Consider the following 18,313-nt stretch of genomic DNA (forward strand, 5'->3'; position numbering starts at 1 on the left):
CATTTACAGTATGTATGTCAACATTTTACAAATAACTGACCTTGTGAATTCCTATGAGAAACCAGACGATATTGCAATAGAAAGACACGGCTTCTCATGTTCAAGTGTTCTGCTCAGTGTTGCCAATTTAGCGACATTATGTGAAGACGTCATTTAGCGACTTCTAGCGACTTTTAGGACAGCCAATAGCTACTTTCCTTACTGAGGAGTTGGCAACACTGGCTTCTGCTCTCTAAGGCCAGCTGAGTTGTGGCCAGGCAAAACGTGACAGGAAAAAAAGCTGCGTGCCTACTAGTTCATTTGTTTTGTGTAGGGCTGCCCCCTCAAGTCTTTTCCAAGAACAAGAGGTGCACAGGCCTCTGAAACACCATGTCAGGTGACACGTTCATTCATTGATTCTTAAGGCTACTTTTTTAATGTCTTGGGGAACGTCTGCACATGAACAGTTTATGAACGCTAAAACAACGAAGCAAAACTGCTTAATAACCTTTAGCCTCCCACTCAGTTAGCCACACTGGCAATGTTTTTTTTAAACATTTTTAATTGAGCTAATTTTGTATCAGTATGCTAATAGGCCTAGCCTGGTACAGTAACCACCTCCGGTACAGCATTGAACAGGTGTAAAACTCACATCCAATCCAGAAAAAGAGGGCTGGTGACGTAGGGGCTAATCCCCACAGGCTCCAGAAGGGAGGAGTTGTACCCGTTCAGCTCGGAGGTCAGCGAGCGTTCTGGAGGAACAACGACAGATATGCGTCCTTTCAGTTGTCAGACACGCTGTGCGAGGTGAAACTATTTTACTAACTTTTATTTACTAAAAACGATCCCCAAAAAATCCTCAAAGTGGTGAGTTAGTGTTGGTTTTCGTTATTTTCCGGTGCATGACGCGCTGTTCTAATTTAGTATTGAGTCAGACTATTCTGACAGTCACTAGACTGTACCTGTACATTAGCTGCCAGGTGTTTGTTTAGGATTTCTGAGTCAGTTTCAACTGTATATTTGTCATTTATCGTTTGCCCTCTCTATACACTATAAATATATTGATTATACATACATCGTTTATTCTAAATGTTTGATGGGCTTTGAATGGGTATGCTACAGTATTTCTGCGGAAGGGACAGTCGGAAGTAAGGGGTATTTCCCTCCTGTGGAACATATTCCGTCACTTGTCGCTTGGCAGGTGACTCTGCACAGCCCCGGTGACAGTGGCAACCTGGGATATGTTTATACAGTTTAGGCGTCATAGCCTATTTGGGACTGCCTTGCCCTTTCAATAACTGTAAGTAGTGTTTTCATAAACTATTTATACCCCTTGATTTATTCCACATTTGTTGTGTTGCAGCCTGAATTGAAAACGGATTAAATAAAACATTTTCTCACCCATCTACACATGATAGTCCATAATGACAAAGTGAAAACATGTTTTTAGACATTTTAGTAAATGTATTGATAATTAAATATAGAAATATCCCATTTACATAAGTAACATACCCCTGAGTCAATACATGTTAGAATCACATTCTGCAGTGATTACAGCTGTGATTCTTTCTGAATAACTCTCTGAGAGCTTTGCACACCTGGATTGTACAACAAAAAAAATCACATTGGTTGTTGATCATTGCCAGACAGCCATTTTCAAGTCTTGCCATAGATTTTCAAGCCGATTTAAGTCATAACTAGGCCAATGTTATTTCGGTAAGCAACTCCAATGTATATTTGTCCTTGTGTTTTAGGTTATTGTCCTGCTAAATGATGAATGTGTCTCCCAGTGTCTGGTGGAAAGCTGACTGAACCAAGTTTTCTGCTGGGATTTTGCTTGCGCTATATTCTGTTTTATTTTTTATCAACAAACAAAAAAACTCCCTAGTCCTTGCCGCTGACAAGCATGATGCAGCCACCACCATGCTTGAAATATGAAATGGTACTCAGTGGTGTGTTGTGTTGAATAACATAACGCTTTGTATTCAGGGCATAAAGTTCATTTCTTTGCAATTATTTTTGCAGTTTAACTTTTTTAGTCCCTTATTGTAAACAGGATGCATGTTTTGGAATATGTGTTATCTGTACAGGCTTCCTTCTTTTCACTCTGTCATTTAGGTTAGTATTGTGGAGTAACTACAATGTTGTTGATTCATCCTCAGTTTTCTCCTATCACAACCATTAATCCAAATCTAATTTTATTGGTCACATACACGTGATTTGCAGATGTTATTGCCGGTGTAGCTAAATGCTTGTGCTTCTAGCTCTGACAGAGCAGTAAAATCTAACAAGTAATATCTAACAAATTACCCAACATATACCCAATACACACAAATCTAAGTAGGAATGAATTAAGAATATATACATTTGGATGAGCGATGTCAGAGTGGAACGGACTAAGATACAGAAAAACAGTATAGGAAACAGTATATACATATAAGATGAGTAATGCAAGATATGTTTGCATTATTAAGTGAATGAGATACTATAGAATAGTATAGGAAACAGTATACAGTGGGGCAAAAAAGTATTTAGTCAGCCACCAATTGTGCACGTTCTCCCACTTAAAAAGATGAGAGAGGCCTGTAATTTCCATCATAGGTGCACTTCAACTATGACAGACAAAATGAGAAACAAATCCAGAAAATCACATTGTAGGATTTTTTATGAATTTATTTGCAAATTATGGTGGAAAATAAGTATTTGGTCACCTACAAACAAGCAAGATTTCTGGCTCTCACAGACCTGTAACTTCTTCTTTAAGAGGCTCCTCTGTCCTCTACTCATTACCTGTATTAATGGCACCTGTTTGAACTTGTTTTCAGTATAAAAGACACCTGTCCACAATCTCAAACAGTCACACTCCAAACTCCACTATGGCCAATACCAAAGAGCTGTCAAAGGACACCAGAAACACAATTGTAGACCTGCACCAGGCTGGGAAGACTGAATCTGCAATAGGTAAGCAGATTGGTTTGAAGAAATCAACTGTGGGATCAATTATTAGGAAATGGAAGACATACAAGACCACTGATAATCTCCCTCGATCTGGGGCTCCATGCAAGATCTCACCCCGTGGGGTCAAAATGATCATAAGAACGGTGGGCAAAAATCCCAGAACCACATGGGGGGACCTAGTGAATGACCTGCAGAGAGCTGGGACCAAAGTAACAAAGCCTACCATCAGTAACACACTACGCCGCCAGGGACTCAAATCCTGCAGTGCCAGACATGTCCCCCTGCTTAAGCCAGTACATGTCCAGGCCCGTCTGAAGTTTGCTAGAGAGCATTTGGATGATCCAGAAGAAGATTGGGAGAATGTCATATGGTCAGATAAAACCAAAATATAACTTTTGGTAAAAACTCAACTCGTCGTGTTTGGAGGACAAAGAATGCTGAATTGCATCCAAAGAACACCATACCTACTGTGAAGCATGGGGGTGGAAACATCATGCTTTGGGGCTGTTTTTCTGCAAAGGGACCAGGACGACTGATCCGTGTAAAGGAAAGAATGAATGGGGCCATGTATCGTGAGATTTTGAGTGAAAACCTCCTTCCATCTGCAAGGGCATTGAAGATGAAACGTGGCTGGGTCTTTCAGCATGACAATGATCCCAAACACACCGCCCGGGCAACGAAGGAGTGGCTTTGTAAGAAGCATTTCAAGGTCCTGGAGTGGCCTAGCCAGTCTCCAGATCTCAACACCATAGAAAATCTTTGGAGGGAGTTGAAAGTCCGTGTTGCCCAGCAACAGCCCCAAAACATCACTGCTCTAGAGGAGATCTGCATGGAGGAATGGGCCAGCAAAATACCAGCAACAATGTGTGAAAACCTTGTGAAGACTTACAGAAAACGTTTGACTTCTGTCATTGCCAACAAAGGGTATATAACAAAGTATTGAGATAAACTTTTGTTCTTGACCAAATACTTATTTTCCACCATAATTTGAAAATAAATTAATTAAAAATCCTACAATGTGATTTTCTTTGATCTGGTACTGGTACACCCTGTATATAGCTCCACAGTGATCTGGTACTCCCTGTGTATAGCTCCACATTGATCTGGTACACCCTGTGTATAGCTCCACTTTGATCTGGTACACCCTGTATATAGCTCCACATTGATCTGGTACACCCTGTATATAGCTCCACAGTGATCTGGTACTCCCTGTGTATAGCTCCACTTTGATCTGGTACTGGTACACCCTGTATAGCTCCACAGTGATCTGGTACACCCTGTGTATAGCTCCACTTTGATCTGGTACTGGTACACCCTGTATATAGCTCCACTTTGATCTGGTGCAAATAAAATTGGATTTGATCTTTATCTTTGTGGTGACTGAGTGTATTGATACACCATCCAAAGTGTAAATAATAACTTCACCATGCACAAAGCTATATTCAATGTTTGATTTATTTTGACCCATCTACCAATAGGTGCCCATCTTTGTGAGGCATTGGAAAACCTCCCTGGTCTTTGTGGTTGAATCTGTGTTGTAAATTCACTGCTCAACAGAGGGCCCTTACAGATACATGTGTCGGGTACAGAGATGAGGTAGTCATTCAAAAAACATGTTACACTATTATAGAGTCCATGCAACTTATTATGTGACTTGTTCAGCATATTTAGACCATAACAAATGGGTTCGATACTTATTGATTCAAAGACATTTCAGATTTACATGTTTAATACATTTTTTAAAGTTTCTAAAAACATAATTCCGCTTTGACATGTTGGGGTATATTGTCTAGTCCAGTGACACACAGTCTCAATTTCATCCATTTTCATTTCAGGCTGTAACACAACAAGATGTGGGAAACAATCAAGGGGTGTAAATAGTTTCTGAATGCCCTGTACGTCTCCCTAAATTTAGAAAGGTATAACGTTTTAATTGCAGAACTTCTAATCCTATGTTATTTATTTATCCTAGTCTCTGTCCTACTGTCAGACCAACGATGCCTCAAGTCCCTGAAATATCAATGGCTTTGCTGCCATTCATTAACAACTATACACATCTGCAGTGCAAGGTTAAGAAGGAAACACATTTATGTTAAGTTAATTCATTTCTATATTGTGTATTCTGTATGGCTTTGCTGGCGTCGCCGGCTCAGTTTAACAGTTGACAACAATACATGTCCTCAGAGAAAGCTTGTCCAGATAGTCCAGCCAGCTGTGGTCCTCTGAAGTCAACAATAGCAGGAAGATGAAACCAGAGATCCCTTGGCCCCATTGGCTTAGTTCTAATGAATATCAAATTGGACATCCAGCTGAACAAAGCAAGGAAACACACTCTCTAAACAGCACTAGCACGTCTCTTGAGTTCTCTTGGAAGCAAAACAGTATTACTAAATGAAAGAGGTTGGGTACAGGGGAGTAATGATTACATCTCATCAGTTTACATGTAATCCGATTACAAAAACACTGTCACTGTAATCTGAATCAAAACAAAGAAAAACCTTTGAATGAGTAGGTGTGTCCAAGCTGGTACTATATACAGTACTATACAGTTGAAGTCAGAAGTTTACATACACTTAGGTTGAAGTCATTAAAACTTATTTTTCAACCACTCCACAAATTTCTTGTTAACAAACTATAGTTTTGGTAAGTCGGTTAGGACATCTACTTTGTGCATGACACAAGTCCTTTTTCCAACAATTGTTTACAGACAGATTATTTCACTTATAATTCACTCTATCACAATTCCAGTGGGTCAGAGGTTTACATACACTATGTTGACTGTGCCTTTAAACAGCTTGGATAATTCCAGAAAATGATGTCGGGGCTTTAGAAGCTTCTGATGGGCTAATTGACATCATTTGAGTCAATTGGAGGTGTACCTGTGGATGTATTTCAAGGCCTACCTTCAAACTCAGTTCCTCTTTGCTTGACATCATGGGAAAATAAAAAATAAATCAGCCAAGACCTCAGTTAAAAAACAAGTCTGGTTCATCCTTGGGAGGAATTTCCAAGCGCCTGAAGGTACCACATTCATCTGTACAAACAATAGTACGCAAGTATAAACACCATGGGACCACGCAGCCGTCACACCGCTCAGAAAGGCGATGTCTCCTAGAGATGAACGTACTTTGGTGCGAAAAGTGCAAATCAATCCCAGAACAACAGCAAAGGACCTTGCTGGAGGAAACAGGTACAAAAGTATCTATATTCACAGTAAAACGAGTCCTATATCAACATAACCTGAAAGGCCGCTCAGCAAGGAAGAAGCAACTGCTCCAAAACCGCCATAAAAAAGCCAGACTACGGTTTGCAACTGCACATGGGGACAAAGATCGTAGTTTTTGGAGAAATGTCCTCTGGTCCGATGAAACAAATCTAGGACTGTTTGGCCATAATGACCATCGTTATGTTTGAAGGAAAAAGGGGGAGGCTTGCAAGCCGAAGAACGCCATCCCAACCGTGAAGCACGGGGGTGATAGTATCATGTTGTGGGGGTGCTTTGCTGCAGGAGGGACTGGTGCACGTCACAAAATAGATGGCTGTAATGCTGTATTGCCCTGTTACCCCCCCCCCCCCCCCACATGAGGGAGGAAAATTATGTGGATATATTGATGCAACATCTCAAGACATCAGTCAGGAAATTAAAGCTTGGTCGCAAATGGGTCTTCCAAATGGACAATGACCCCAAGCATACTTCCAAAGTTGTGGCAAAATTGCTTAAGGACAACAAAGTCAAGGTATTGAAATGGCCATCACAAAGCCCTGACCTCAATCTTATAGAAAGTCTGTTGGCAGAACTGAAAAAGCGTGTGCGAGCAAGTGTAACAGTATAACTTTAGACCGTCCCTTCGCCCATACCCGGGGGCGAACTAGGGACCCTCTGCACACATCAACAACAGTCACCCACGAAGCATCGTTACCCATCGCTCCACAAAAGCCGCATGGGAACTACTACTTCAAGGTCTCAGAGCAAGTGACGTCACCGATTGAAACGCTATTTAGCGCGAACACTGCTAACTAGCTAGCCATTTCACATCCGTTACACAAGGAGGCCTACAAACCTGACTCAGTTACACCAGCTCTGTCAGGAAGAATGGGCCAAAATTCACCCAACTTATTATGGAAGGCTACCGAATTGAGTGTATGTAAACTTCTGACCCACTGGAAATGTGATGAAACAAATAAAAGCTGAAATAAATCATTCTCGCTACTATTATTCGGACATTTCACAATCTTTCACAAGTAAAGTGGGGATCCTAACTGACCTAAGACATAGAATTTCTACTAGGATTAAATGTCAGAAATTGTGAAAAACTGAGTTTAAATGTATTTGGCTAAGGTGTATGTAAACTTCTGACTTCAACTGTGTACAGTACCAGTCAACAGTTTGGATACACCTACTCATTCCAGGGTTTTCACCCAACTACCTGAATGAAGGTTTGAAAGATAAATATTGGAACCCAGCGTTCTGCCCTATATTTTTCTCTCCTCTCAGCATGTCCTCTCCTAACCCATCTCGCCCTTTTAGATGCGTTTCCTGCTCCTCTTCAGTCGCCAGGGCAAGCTCCGTCTCCAGAAGTGGTTCACGCCCATCCCCGAGCGAGAGAAGAAGAAGATCACCAGGGACATGACCACCATGGTGTTGGCACGGAAACCACGCTCCTGCAACTTCCTGCACTGGAAAGACCTAAAGATCGTCTACAAGAGGTGAGGAAGGGGGGAGGGGGTGGTAAGACCTGAAGATCGTTTACAAGAGGTGAGGAGGGGAGGAGCGGGGAGGAAAGACCTGAAAATCATCTACAGGAAGTGGGGAGGGGAGGAAGTGAAGAGGAGAACTCTATTTGCTTACTATTTATCTCAGGTTGCATGTCAAAATCTAAGTATTCAAGTGGTTTCCTCTTCTTCATATTAAATGACCCCAGCCCTATTACCCCCTTCCCCCCCACAATCTCTAACTGTAATGCTGTATTGCCCTGTTACCCCCCCCCCCCCCACCACCACCACCACTCTCTAACTGTAATGTTGTATTGCCCTGTTACCCCCCCCACTACTCTCTAACTGTAATGTTGTATTGCCCTGTTACCCCCCCCCCACCACTACTCTCTAACTGTAATGCTGTATTGCCCTGTTACCCCCCCCCCCCACCACTCTCTAACTGTAATGCTGTATTGCCCTGTTACCCCCCCCCCCCCACCACTACTCTCTAACTGTAATGCTGTATTGCCCTGTTACCCCCCCCACTACTCTCTAACTGTAATGTTGTATTGCCCTGTTACCCCCCCCCCACCACTACTCTCTAACTGTAATGTTGTATTGCCCTGTTACCCCCCCCCCCCCCACCACTACTCTCTAACTGTAATGCTGTATTGCCCTGTTACCCCCCCCCCCCCCCACCACTACTCTCTAACTGTAATGCTGTATTGCCCTGTTACCCCCCCCACCACTCTCTAACTGTTATGTTCTATTGCCCTGTTACCCCCCCCCACCACTCTCTAACTGTTATGTTGTATTGCCCCGTTACCCCCCCCCCCCACCACTCTCTAACTGTAATGCTGTATTGCCCTGTTACCCCCCCCCCCCCACCACTACTCTCTAACTGTAATGCTGTATTGCCCTGTTACCCCCCCCACCACTCTCTAACTGTTATGTTCTATTGCCCTGTTACCCCCCCCCCACCACTCTCTAACTGTTATGTTGTATTGCCCCGTTACCCCCCCCCCCCCCCACCACTCTCTAACTGTAATGCTGTATTGCCCTGTTACCCCCCCCCCCACCACTACTCTCTAACTGTAATGCTGTATTGCCCTGTTACCCCCCCACCACTCTCTAACTGTTATGTTCTATTGCCCTGTTACCCCCCCCCACCACTCTCTAACTGTTATGTTGTATTGCCCCGTTACCCCCCCCCCACCACTCTCTAACTGTAATGCTGTATTGCCCTGTTACCCCCCCACCACTCTCTAACTGTAATGTTGTATTGCCCTGTTACCCCCCCCCCCCACCACTCTCTAACTGTATTGCCCTGTTACCCCCCCCCCCCACCACCACTCTCTAACTGTAATGCTGTATTGCCCTGTTACCCCCCCCCCCACCACTCTCTAACTGTAATGTTGTATTGCCCTGTTACCCCCCCCCCCACCACCACTCTCTAACTGTAATGCTGTATTGCCCTGTTACCCCCCCCCCCCACCACTCTCTAACTGTAATGTTGTATTGCCCTGTTACCCCCCCCCCCCACCACCACTCTCTAACTGTAATGCTGTATTGCCCTGTTACCCCCCCCCACCACCACTCTCTAACTGTAATGTTGTATTGCCCTGTTACCCCCCCCCCCACCACCACTTTCTAACTGTAATGCTGTATTGCCCTGTTACCCCCCCCCCCCACCACTCTCTAACTGTAATGTTGTATTGCCCTGTTACCCCCCCCCACACCACTCTCTAACTGTAATGCTGTATTGCCCTGTTACCCCCCCCCCACCACCACCACTCTCTAACTGTAATGTTGTATTGCCCTGTTACCCCCCCCCCCACCACCACTCTCTAACTGTAATGCTGTATTGCCCTGTTACCCCCCCCCCACCACCACTCTCTAACTGTAATGCTGTATTGCCCTGTTACCCCCCCCCCCCACCACTCTCTAACTGTAATGCTGTATTGCCCTGTTACCCCCCCCCACCACTCTCTAACTGTATTGCCCTGTTACCCCCCCCCCCCCCACCACCACTCTCTAACTGTAATGCTGTATTGCCCTGTTACCCCCACCCCCCCCCCCCCCCCACCACTCTTTAACTGTATTGCCCTGTTACCCCCCCCCCACCACTCTCTAACTGTAATGCTGTATTGCCCTGTTACCCCCCCCCCCCACCACCACTCTCTAACTGTAATGCTGTATTGCCCTGTTACCCCCCCCCCCCACCACCACTCTCTAACTGTAATGCTGTATTGCCCTGTTACCCCCCCCCCCCCCCCACCACTCTCTAACTGTAATGCTGTATTGCCCCGTTACCCCCCCCCCACCACTCTCTAACTGTAATGCTGTATTGCCCTGTTACCCCCCCCCCCCCCCACCACTCTCTAACTGTAATGCTGTATTGCCCTGTTACCCCCCCCCCCCCACCACCACTCTCTAACTGTAATGCTGTATTGCCCTGTTACCCCCCCCCCCCCCCCCCCACCACTCTCTCATTGTAGGTATGCCAGTCTGTATTTCTGCTGTGGTCTGGATGCTGAGGAGAATGAACTTCTGGCCTTGGAGATGCTGCATCGCTATGTGGAGCTGTTGGACAAGTACTTTGGCAACGTACGTAAGGGACGACCTTTCTTTTCTTTCACCCAGCACTCTCTTAATTTCAGTTGATCTCTCATTCTCTCTCACCATGTCTTTCTGTCTTTCTCTCACATATTTCCTTCCCTTCTCTTTCAACCTATTTCCTACCAAACTTAGACTGAAACTGCAATGCCTGTATAGTAGATATTATTTAACACAGTAAAATGATTCCTGCTAGACTGGACAGTACCTCTTGAACATTGGGGGGTTTCCTCTTCCTTTACCCATGCAGGTGTGTGAGCTGGACATTATATTTAACTTTGAAAAGGCCTACTTCATCCTGGATGAGTTTCTATTAGGGGGAGAGGTACAGGAGACTTCCAAACTAGTGGTGGCCCGCTCCGTCGAGGCCTCGGACATGCTACAGGAGGTGAGAGAAACGCCACGCTCCGGATAGAACCTGCCCCGTAGGTTTATGATCTTATCTAGGATCAGTATTTCTGCCTTCGATCTTATCTAGGATCAGAATTTCTGCCTCCGATCTGATCTAGGATCAGTATTTCTGCCTCCGATCTGCTCTAGGATCAGTATTTCTGCCTCCGATCTGATCTAGGATCAGTATTTCTGCCTCCGATCTGATCTAGGATCAGTATTTCTGCCCTCGATCTGATCTAGGATCAGTATTTCTGCCTCCGATCTGATCCAGGATCAGTATTTCTGCCTCCGATCTTAGCTGAGACTATGTTGCGGAGGCGGTCTGATATTTATCTTGTATTTACATATGTAATTACATAATAATTAGCTATAATTAACCTCTTGTTTATTGGAGATTGAACACACACGCATAGCTATACCATTTTGTAACAAGTAGTTACCAATTTTAATGAATTATTTATAGTAGGTACTCTAAAGTAGCCATTTCACCCTATAATTCCTTAGTAATACCAGGTGAAAGTGGACTGTTGAAAAAGTGTTACTGTTTCAGCATGGGTTGATAATGTGTAGTGCAGCAGCTAACTGACTTCCTGGTGAGCTCTCCTGTCAATCTCCGCTAACAGGCTTCCCTTCATGAACCATATTAACTGGTGCTAATACTCATGGACCTGTTCTGTCTATTCTCTCTTCTCTTCTCTTCTCTTCTCTTCTCTTCTCTTCTCTTCTCTTCTCTTCTCTTCTCTTCTCTTCTCTTCTCTTCTCTTCTCTTCTCTTCTCTTCTCTTCTCTTCTCTTCTCTTCTCTTCTCTCTCTCTCTCTCTCTCTCTTCTCTCTCTCTCTCTCCTCTCTTCTCTCCTCTTCTCTTTTCTCTGCTCTCTTCTCTCTCCTCTCTCTCCTCTCTTCTCCCTCTCTCCTCTCTTCTCTCTCTCCTCTCTTCTCCTCTTCTCTCTTTTCTCTCCTCTCTTCTCTCTCCTCTCTTCTCTCTCTCCTCTCTTCTCCTCTTCTCTCTTTTCTCTCCTCTCTTCTCTCTCCTCTCTTCTCCTCTTCTCTCTTTTCTCTCCTCTCTTCTCTCTCCTCTCTTCTCTCTCTCCTCTCTTCTCCTCCTCTCTTTTCTCTCCTCTCTTCTCTCTCTTCTCTCCTCTTCTATCTTTTCTCTCCTCTCTTCTCTCTCCTCTCTTCTCTCTCTCCTCTCTTCTCCTCCTCTCTTTTCTCTCCTCTCTCTTCTCTCCTCTCCTCTCTTCTCCTCCTCTCTTTTCTCTCCTCTCTTCTCTCTCCTCTCTTCTCTCTCTCCTCTCTTCTCCTCCTCTCTTTTCTCTCCTCTTCTCTCTCTTCTCTCCTCTCCTCTTTTCTCTTTTCTTTCCTATCTCAGAAACAGAGACTGATGGAGATTATACTTCTATTTCCTTTATTCTTCAGTTGTTGTAAGTCTGAGCGTTGGCAGTATGTCTGTTTTCTGTATTGTCCGTCTATCCTCAGCTCTCGGTGGCGCTATAGACGCACCAAGCCAGAGTCCCACTCTGCGGGGCCCTGGTTTCACACCATCTTCTTGCTTCGGGGGAATAAAACAAACTTGTTTGATCTAGTCTGATGCACGTGCATGCTATCTGACGTTGTTGCATCATCACACTCGTTTTAATTTTCATCACCACCCTTCATCATCATTGCTATAGGCTGAGATTTACAACAGTGATATTGGTCTGGAGCTTGGATGTCCTTGAATGTGGACCGAAAGGTTAGAAGTGAATGATTGTGATTGTGTTCGTAGCAGAGTAGTCTACATTGTGTTGGCGTTTACGCTCCTATGTCTCCACGGATGTAAGATGCATTCAATTACAATGACAATCATTCTACCTCTATGGTTAGATGTTATGTAGGTGTGGCTATGAATATTCATCACATTAGGACAAGGCTTGTTGATCTGGAGATCTCACGTTTCATCTGTCTCTCCACTCTAGACCATGGAGGAATACATGAGCAAGCCTGCATTCTAACACTGGGGGGAATGGATCTACACACACCAGAAGGAATCTGGACGATTACAGACCTGGAAGTCTTACTACTGTACAGAACCATGGAGTTATGAGTTCTAGAATGGTATGTCTTAATCTGTGTCCTGAGGCAGGCAGGGAGTGTTTTTAAGTAGGGAAGTGCAGTGAATTGGTAGGAGACACTCATTGATTGAACTATTATCAAATGTATATTGATACTGTATGATCACCCATCCCTCTTGATCGTCAATGTACATTGAGGTTACTGAAAACTGTGGTTATGACAATCATTAAAATCAATACTCAAATTTTTTTCCCAAAAATATGTATGCTGTATTGACATTTTAAGAAGTGCCTTTTTAGAAATATGTATTTGAAGTTGTGTTTTAAATCATCTTGTAGACTAGCATTTTTCTGAGTGACTTGTTGTAGGATTATATCTTGGAAAGGGAGTGATTATTTATCTGGGTGAATGTCACAGGTTTTTTTTTATATAACTAATTATGGATCTTGAATGGTGAAGACTTTGGAATTAAAATGTGTATTTTGATACAGAAGCCTCTGATGATTTGTGTTTCTGTTGTAGACTTGACTATTTGATGTTCATCATTATTTGACGTTTTATCTGCGGGAGCTGTCCATGGTGCTGAAGTTTGAAAAAACAAACTAGACGATAAACATTAAAACAAGCACAATCAGTAGAATTGTGAATTTATAGACCGAATTTATAGACCAATTTATAGACTGACTGTGAGTCAATGTATGATCATTCAGAAGGCATATCTGATCATCACTATCTGATCATCACTGTGAGTCAATGTATGATCATTCAGAAGGCATATCTGATCATCAATATCTGATCATCACTGTGAGTCAATGTATGATCATTCAGAAGACATATCTGATCATCAATATCTGATCATCACTGTCAGTCAATGTATGATCATTCAGAAGACATATCTGATCATCAATATCTGATCATCACTGTGAGTCAATGTATGATCATTCAGAAGGCATATCTGATCATCAATATCTAATCATCACTGTGAGTCAATGTACGATCATTCAGAAGGCATATCTGATCATCAATATCTAATCATCACTGTGAGTCAATGTATGATCATTCAGAAGGCATATCTGATCATCAATATCTAATCACTGTGAGTCAATGTATGATCATTCAGAAGGCATATCTGATCATCAATATCTAATCATCACTGTGAGTCAATGTATGATCATTCAGAAGGCATATCTGATCATCAATATCTAATCATCACTGTGAGTCAATGTATGATCATTCAGAAGGCATATCTGATCATCAATATCTAATCATCACTGTGAGTCAATGTATGATCATCCAGAAGGCATATCTGATCATCAATATCTGATCATCACTGTGAGTCAATGTATGATCATTCAGAAGGCATATCTGATCATCAATATCTGATCATCACTGTCAGTCAATGTATGATCATTCAGAAGGCATATCTGATCATCAATATCTAATCATCACTGTGAGTCAATGTATGATCATTCAGAAGGCATATCTGATCATCAATATCTAATCATCACTGTGAGTCAATGTATGATCATTCAGAAGGCATATCTGATCACTGTTGTAGTGATCAGTGTTTATTAAAAAACACACAGCGCAGCAAGAAGAGAAATGGCGCTAACTCTTTATTCATCTCCAACTCGTCACACATTATTAAACACGTACAAAATGGTTTCAAAATGAGCATATATATACCACATCAATAGAGAGAGTTGAGCGATTACATATCTTGCAGCGTTACAGGGTTGAAAGGCAGGACGGTGACGGTCTTACTCTCTAGCCTATATCAGGGAATTACATTTTCACAATGTTACAAGATTGGAAAGTCACAAACCCAGATGTTTACACAACACACTTTGCCTCCATGCCCAGCACACTGATATAATTCATATATGTTACTTCATGTATATACACATTTTATGTAAACCAGAGTACGTCCAGCAGACGGGTCATTTTGAGATAGTATAAACATGACTTATTAATATTTCAGTAGAGGATGTCGTGCGTGACCTCCGATCTTATCTTTACATTCCAGCAAACGGTTTTCCGCGATGCTCCTTTTCCTCCTCTTTCTCGGACTCTGGAGCCGCGGTCTCTGGCGTTACCTCATCTTTCACCTGCGTCTCAGTGGACTCCACTACCTCCTCGTTAGCTACTGAATCTCTCTTTGTCAGCATGCCTGCTTTCTCACTGTCCGCTTGGTCAAAGTAATCTTTCATGGCTTGTTCGTATAGCTCATAAGGAAACTGTCCGTTCGCCTGTGATTGGGTGTCGCGTTTGCTGATCGTGCTAGGGTACTCCGTTAATATTTTGGCCGCCAGAAAGGTTGTTATCTCGTCTTCGTCCGCCTCGTCATCGTCATCGGCTTCTCTCCTAAAAGGCATCTTGTTGAGCTCCGACATAAATAAGTTTTCCCTTCGGCCGGACTGAGCTGGGATTTTTGGAGGAGCCACTGGTGCTGGTGCTGAAACTCTCGCCGGGGCGGGTGGTGCTGAAACCCTGGCCGGGACAGAGACACTTTTGAGCGGCCTCCGACTCACAGGATAGTCGTTGCTGATGGTTTCCATTTCAATGATTTTCAAGAAGTCTTCCTCGTCCATGTCCTCAGGAGCGTTTTTGACTGGCAGTCTCCGGCTGTAGTATCTGATTTTCGGTTTGGTCCTGTAGCGGGAAGAGGCTTGCGGGTGACGTTCTAGTTTTCTGATCTCCTCGGTGATCAGCATATCGATGAGGTCCTCCGGGGGGGTGTGGAGCTTGAGGGAGATCTCTAACAGCTCGTTCAGAGCCTGGGGGTCGACCAGGGGGTGGCGAATCACTCTATGTTTTTGCTCTCCAGCTTGTCTCTTGGCTGTCTCATGTTCACTCATCTCCAGTATCTTCAACAGGTAATAATCCACTAGTTTAGTATCGTCCTCTGGGTCCTCTTTGTCCTGGCTGGCTCTGCGCTGCACCTGCATTCCATTGCCTTCCTCGTCTTCATCCTCGTCATAGTTCTGCTCCAGTGCCCTGTCGAACTCCTCGTGGCTCCCATTTACCACTTCCTCCGTCTCAACCTGCTCCTCTAAAGGAATCCACTCCTCCCCGCCTGCCACATCCTCGTAGGCCAGGTTCCTCAGACTTAATAAATCATCATCATCATCAAAGATTCCGCGCTTCTGGCCGTTGGATGTGGATAGTTTCTCCAGCTCTTCGAAGATGGAGCGCAGGTTGGCAAGGCTCTGAGGGGTGTATTGTTCGTCCAGGTCCTCCGTAGCGCGCTTGGCGCTGTCCCTATTCTCCTCGTCCTCGAACATCAGCGGGTACTTCTTGTGTGGCCTCGGGAAGCCACCGTAGGCAGGTGCGTTTACGGGGCTGCCTGTGTTCACCGATTGGTACCTGTGCGTGTGACGTTCGTTCCCCGGCACCACGGGAACGGGTCTGAGGGGACTAGCGGGCTGCTCCTGGAGGGTCCTGAGCAAGGCTCTCACCAGCTGCTCAGCCGGGATGTCTTGCTGCCTCTGGGTCGGCGAGGGAGACTGCCTTTCGGGTGCACCTTCGTCCTGGAGAGAGGCGAGCTGGAGGAGGATGTGGAACTTTTCGACCTCATCATAGTCTCTTGTTGGCTCCTCTCTCTCTCTGCCCCCATCTGTCCGCTGCTTCAGGCTCTCGATGTACTCCAGGGCTTTGATCATGTCTGAGCTGGGCGGGTATGCAGCGGGTTGCCGGTCCTCGGACTCCCCGCCTCGGAGCCTGTGATGGCGGGGGAGGGACGCGCACGCATGGAGGAGGCAGGCGAGAACAACAGTTTTCCCCGTGGATAGCTTGGGGAGTGACAGCATCTTCATATAGAAGAGAGAGAGAGAGAGAGAGAGAGAGAGCTGAGTTTAACACAATAATATGCCTGCACATTTTTTACATTTTGATCTGAGATTCTATCTTCCAAATTCTTAGAATCTTCTAACTCTTTAAGGAGGTTACCACCACACCACACTCCAATGCAAATTATTATTTTAATGAAAAATCTGCGTTTCAATTCATGAGTTCATTGACAACCCTTATAAGGGATGAATGCTATGACTCAATGCACAAATGATAAAAAGTAGGTTATAGCGAGAGCAGGATATAATCACCCACCAAGGGAAAGTGGGCTATATTTGTGAATCACAGTTTTTAAATGACTAGACTACATCACAGGATGAGTCACTGCCCGTTGTCAGGGCAACCTTTTTTGCTTGTGGCTGCCTTTCTCCAAACCATCTCGATTAAACACTTTTCTGAAGGATATAATAATAATTCATTCATCTCAATGTTGCCCAATGTCAAAATGCATCAGACTACTTGACATGCATCACAACAACATGCACACAGCTATCAGGCTATCAGTTATTCAACTCAATTCCAAGCCATTGCCGAGATCTGATAAGAGATGAGAACTTGAGAGAGAAAATCTAAACACGGAATGCTGGAAAGCCCACAAATAACTTACAAACATTGTAATCTTTGTTTGAGAAATAAAAGACATGCATGAGTTTGTACCTTTTGGTAAGTAGCTCAGACGACAGTAGTAAACGTGTATAGCATCTCCTCCCAGTCGTAGCGCGAGCGATTCTGTTTTCAGCACCAGGACAGCTCCGGGTGATATATGGCAACACCTGACTCGCGCGTCATCACAGCAGTACGCACGCAATACCCAGCCTTTGGAAATCCATAATACATGATTTAGGCTTATGATATAGCATGCTAAGAAAAGGCAGTGTGCTTAAAATAGAGATGGATATTGTCTGTTTCTATCTGTATCAATTATTATTCAAGCGCTATTCATAACTCCCTTTGGAAAAGTGGTGGGTTATTTTTGGGCTTGTCCCAATTAGCTTTGTGAAGGCCAATAGTTATCACTGTGACATCAATTCTTACAGCATTTAATTGTATAGCTTCATTTACCACCCTATTCAGATTGCAGTTCTTGTAAATATACATTTGCTAATGAGGCACACATTTACTCAAGCAGTAAGCGATAGCTTAACCATAAAAACTACACCCATAGAAATCACCTATGTCTGTTGACATCCATTGCAGTGATTTGCATTAGCCTAATGGAATTATCAGAACAATAAGGCGTAACAGGGAGTTATCCTACTCCATCCGTCTCTCGCGGAAGATAAGAGGTTAAAACCACCGGTGATGACTCACGCCCTGAACCCACCACTGAGGAGCCGCAGAATCTTAGTAGCAGTCGCAGTTCTCTGTCTCGCTTATGGTCTGCAGAGAAGAGACGCCGCCGGTGGTAAATGCATCTACTGGCATGGGTCGCGCTCCTCCTGGCATTGTGATTTTTAAAATCGGGCCATTGATCAGGACGCCCATTACAACACGTCACGGGCAGGTCAGGGACCTGGTGGCACGCAATGTTAAATAATAACGCTGCGTATCAACAACATGTCAACAGGCCTACCCAGTTACAGACATTTAATAATATGTATTGGTGGGAATTTATACAGGGAATTTAATACCGCTATTTCAGATACACTGTATATACATTAGTATGTGGACACCCCTTTAAATTAGTGGATTATATTTCAGCCACACCCATTGCTGACAGGTGTATAAAATCGAGTAAACAGCCATGCAATCCCCATACACAAACATTGGCA

At 44.1% G+C, this 18,313-nt stretch overlaps 2 protein-coding genes across 7 annotated transcripts; one reads left to right on the top strand and one right to left on the bottom strand.

Moving 5' to 3' along the window:
- The first annotated feature begins 656 nt into the window (after window positions 1-656).
- Window positions 657-13,185, top strand: LOC109876349 (AP-1 complex subunit sigma-3-like). Of its 6 annotated transcripts, none has more exons than XM_031810578.1 (7): window positions 690-846; window positions 1,102-1,279; window positions 4,910-5,006; window positions 7,466-7,644; window positions 10,131-10,239; window positions 10,499-10,636; window positions 12,596-13,185. In XM_031810578.1, exons 3-7 carry the CDS (start codon window positions 4,935-4,937, stop codon window positions 12,629-12,631), a joined length of 534 nt encoding a protein of 177 aa, XP_031666438.1. In that variant the 5' UTR covers window positions 690-846; window positions 1,102-1,279; window positions 4,910-4,934; the 3' UTR covers window positions 12,632-13,185. The 6 variants fall into 6 exon arrangements, with proteins under 6 accessions (XP_031666442.1, XP_031666438.1, XP_031666439.1 ...); XM_031810579.1 differs by having other exon boundaries at window positions 1,181-1,279; XM_031810580.1 differs by lacking the exon at window positions 1,102-1,279.
- A 1,101-nt stretch (window positions 13,186-14,286) lies between these two features.
- LOC109876348 (secretogranin-2) lies at window positions 14,287-17,317 on the bottom strand. The gene is made up of 2 exons (XM_020468773.2): window positions 17,199-17,317; window positions 14,287-16,501 (listed from the first exon to the last, which is right to left on the bottom strand). Exon 2 carries the CDS (start codon window positions 16,499-16,501, stop codon window positions 14,708-14,710), a length of 1,794 nt encoding a protein of 597 aa, XP_020324362.1. The 5' UTR covers window positions 17,199-17,317; the 3' UTR covers window positions 14,287-14,707.
- Window positions 17,318-18,313: the final 996 nt, after the last annotated feature.

The sequence above is a fragment of the Oncorhynchus kisutch genome, linkage group LG30, assembly GCF_002021735.2.
Source record: "Oncorhynchus kisutch isolate 150728-3 linkage group LG30, Okis_V2, whole genome shotgun sequence".
Classification (NCBI taxonomy): Eukaryota; Metazoa; Chordata; class Actinopteri; order Salmoniformes; family Salmonidae; genus Oncorhynchus; species Oncorhynchus kisutch.

Excerpts from the sequence above, each read along its gene's own strand:
- LOC109876348 (XM_020468773.2), bottom strand. The coding sequence starts at position 16,501 with ATGCTGTCACTCCCCAAGCTATCCACGGGGAAAACTGTTGTTCTCGCC.
- LOC109876349 (XM_031810578.1), top strand. The coding sequence starts at position 4,935 with ATGCCTCAAGTCCCTGAAATATCAATGGCTTTGCTGCCATTCATTAAC. Across the intron at positions 7,645-10,130 it reads CTAAAGATCGTCTACAAGAG|GTATGCCAGTCTGTATTTCT; the intron begins GTGAGGAAGGGG and ends CTCTCATTGTAG. Across the intron at positions 10,240-10,498 it reads TGGACAAGTACTTTGGCAAC|GTGTGTGAGCTGGACATTAT; the intron begins GTACGTAAGGGA and ends TTACCCATGCAG.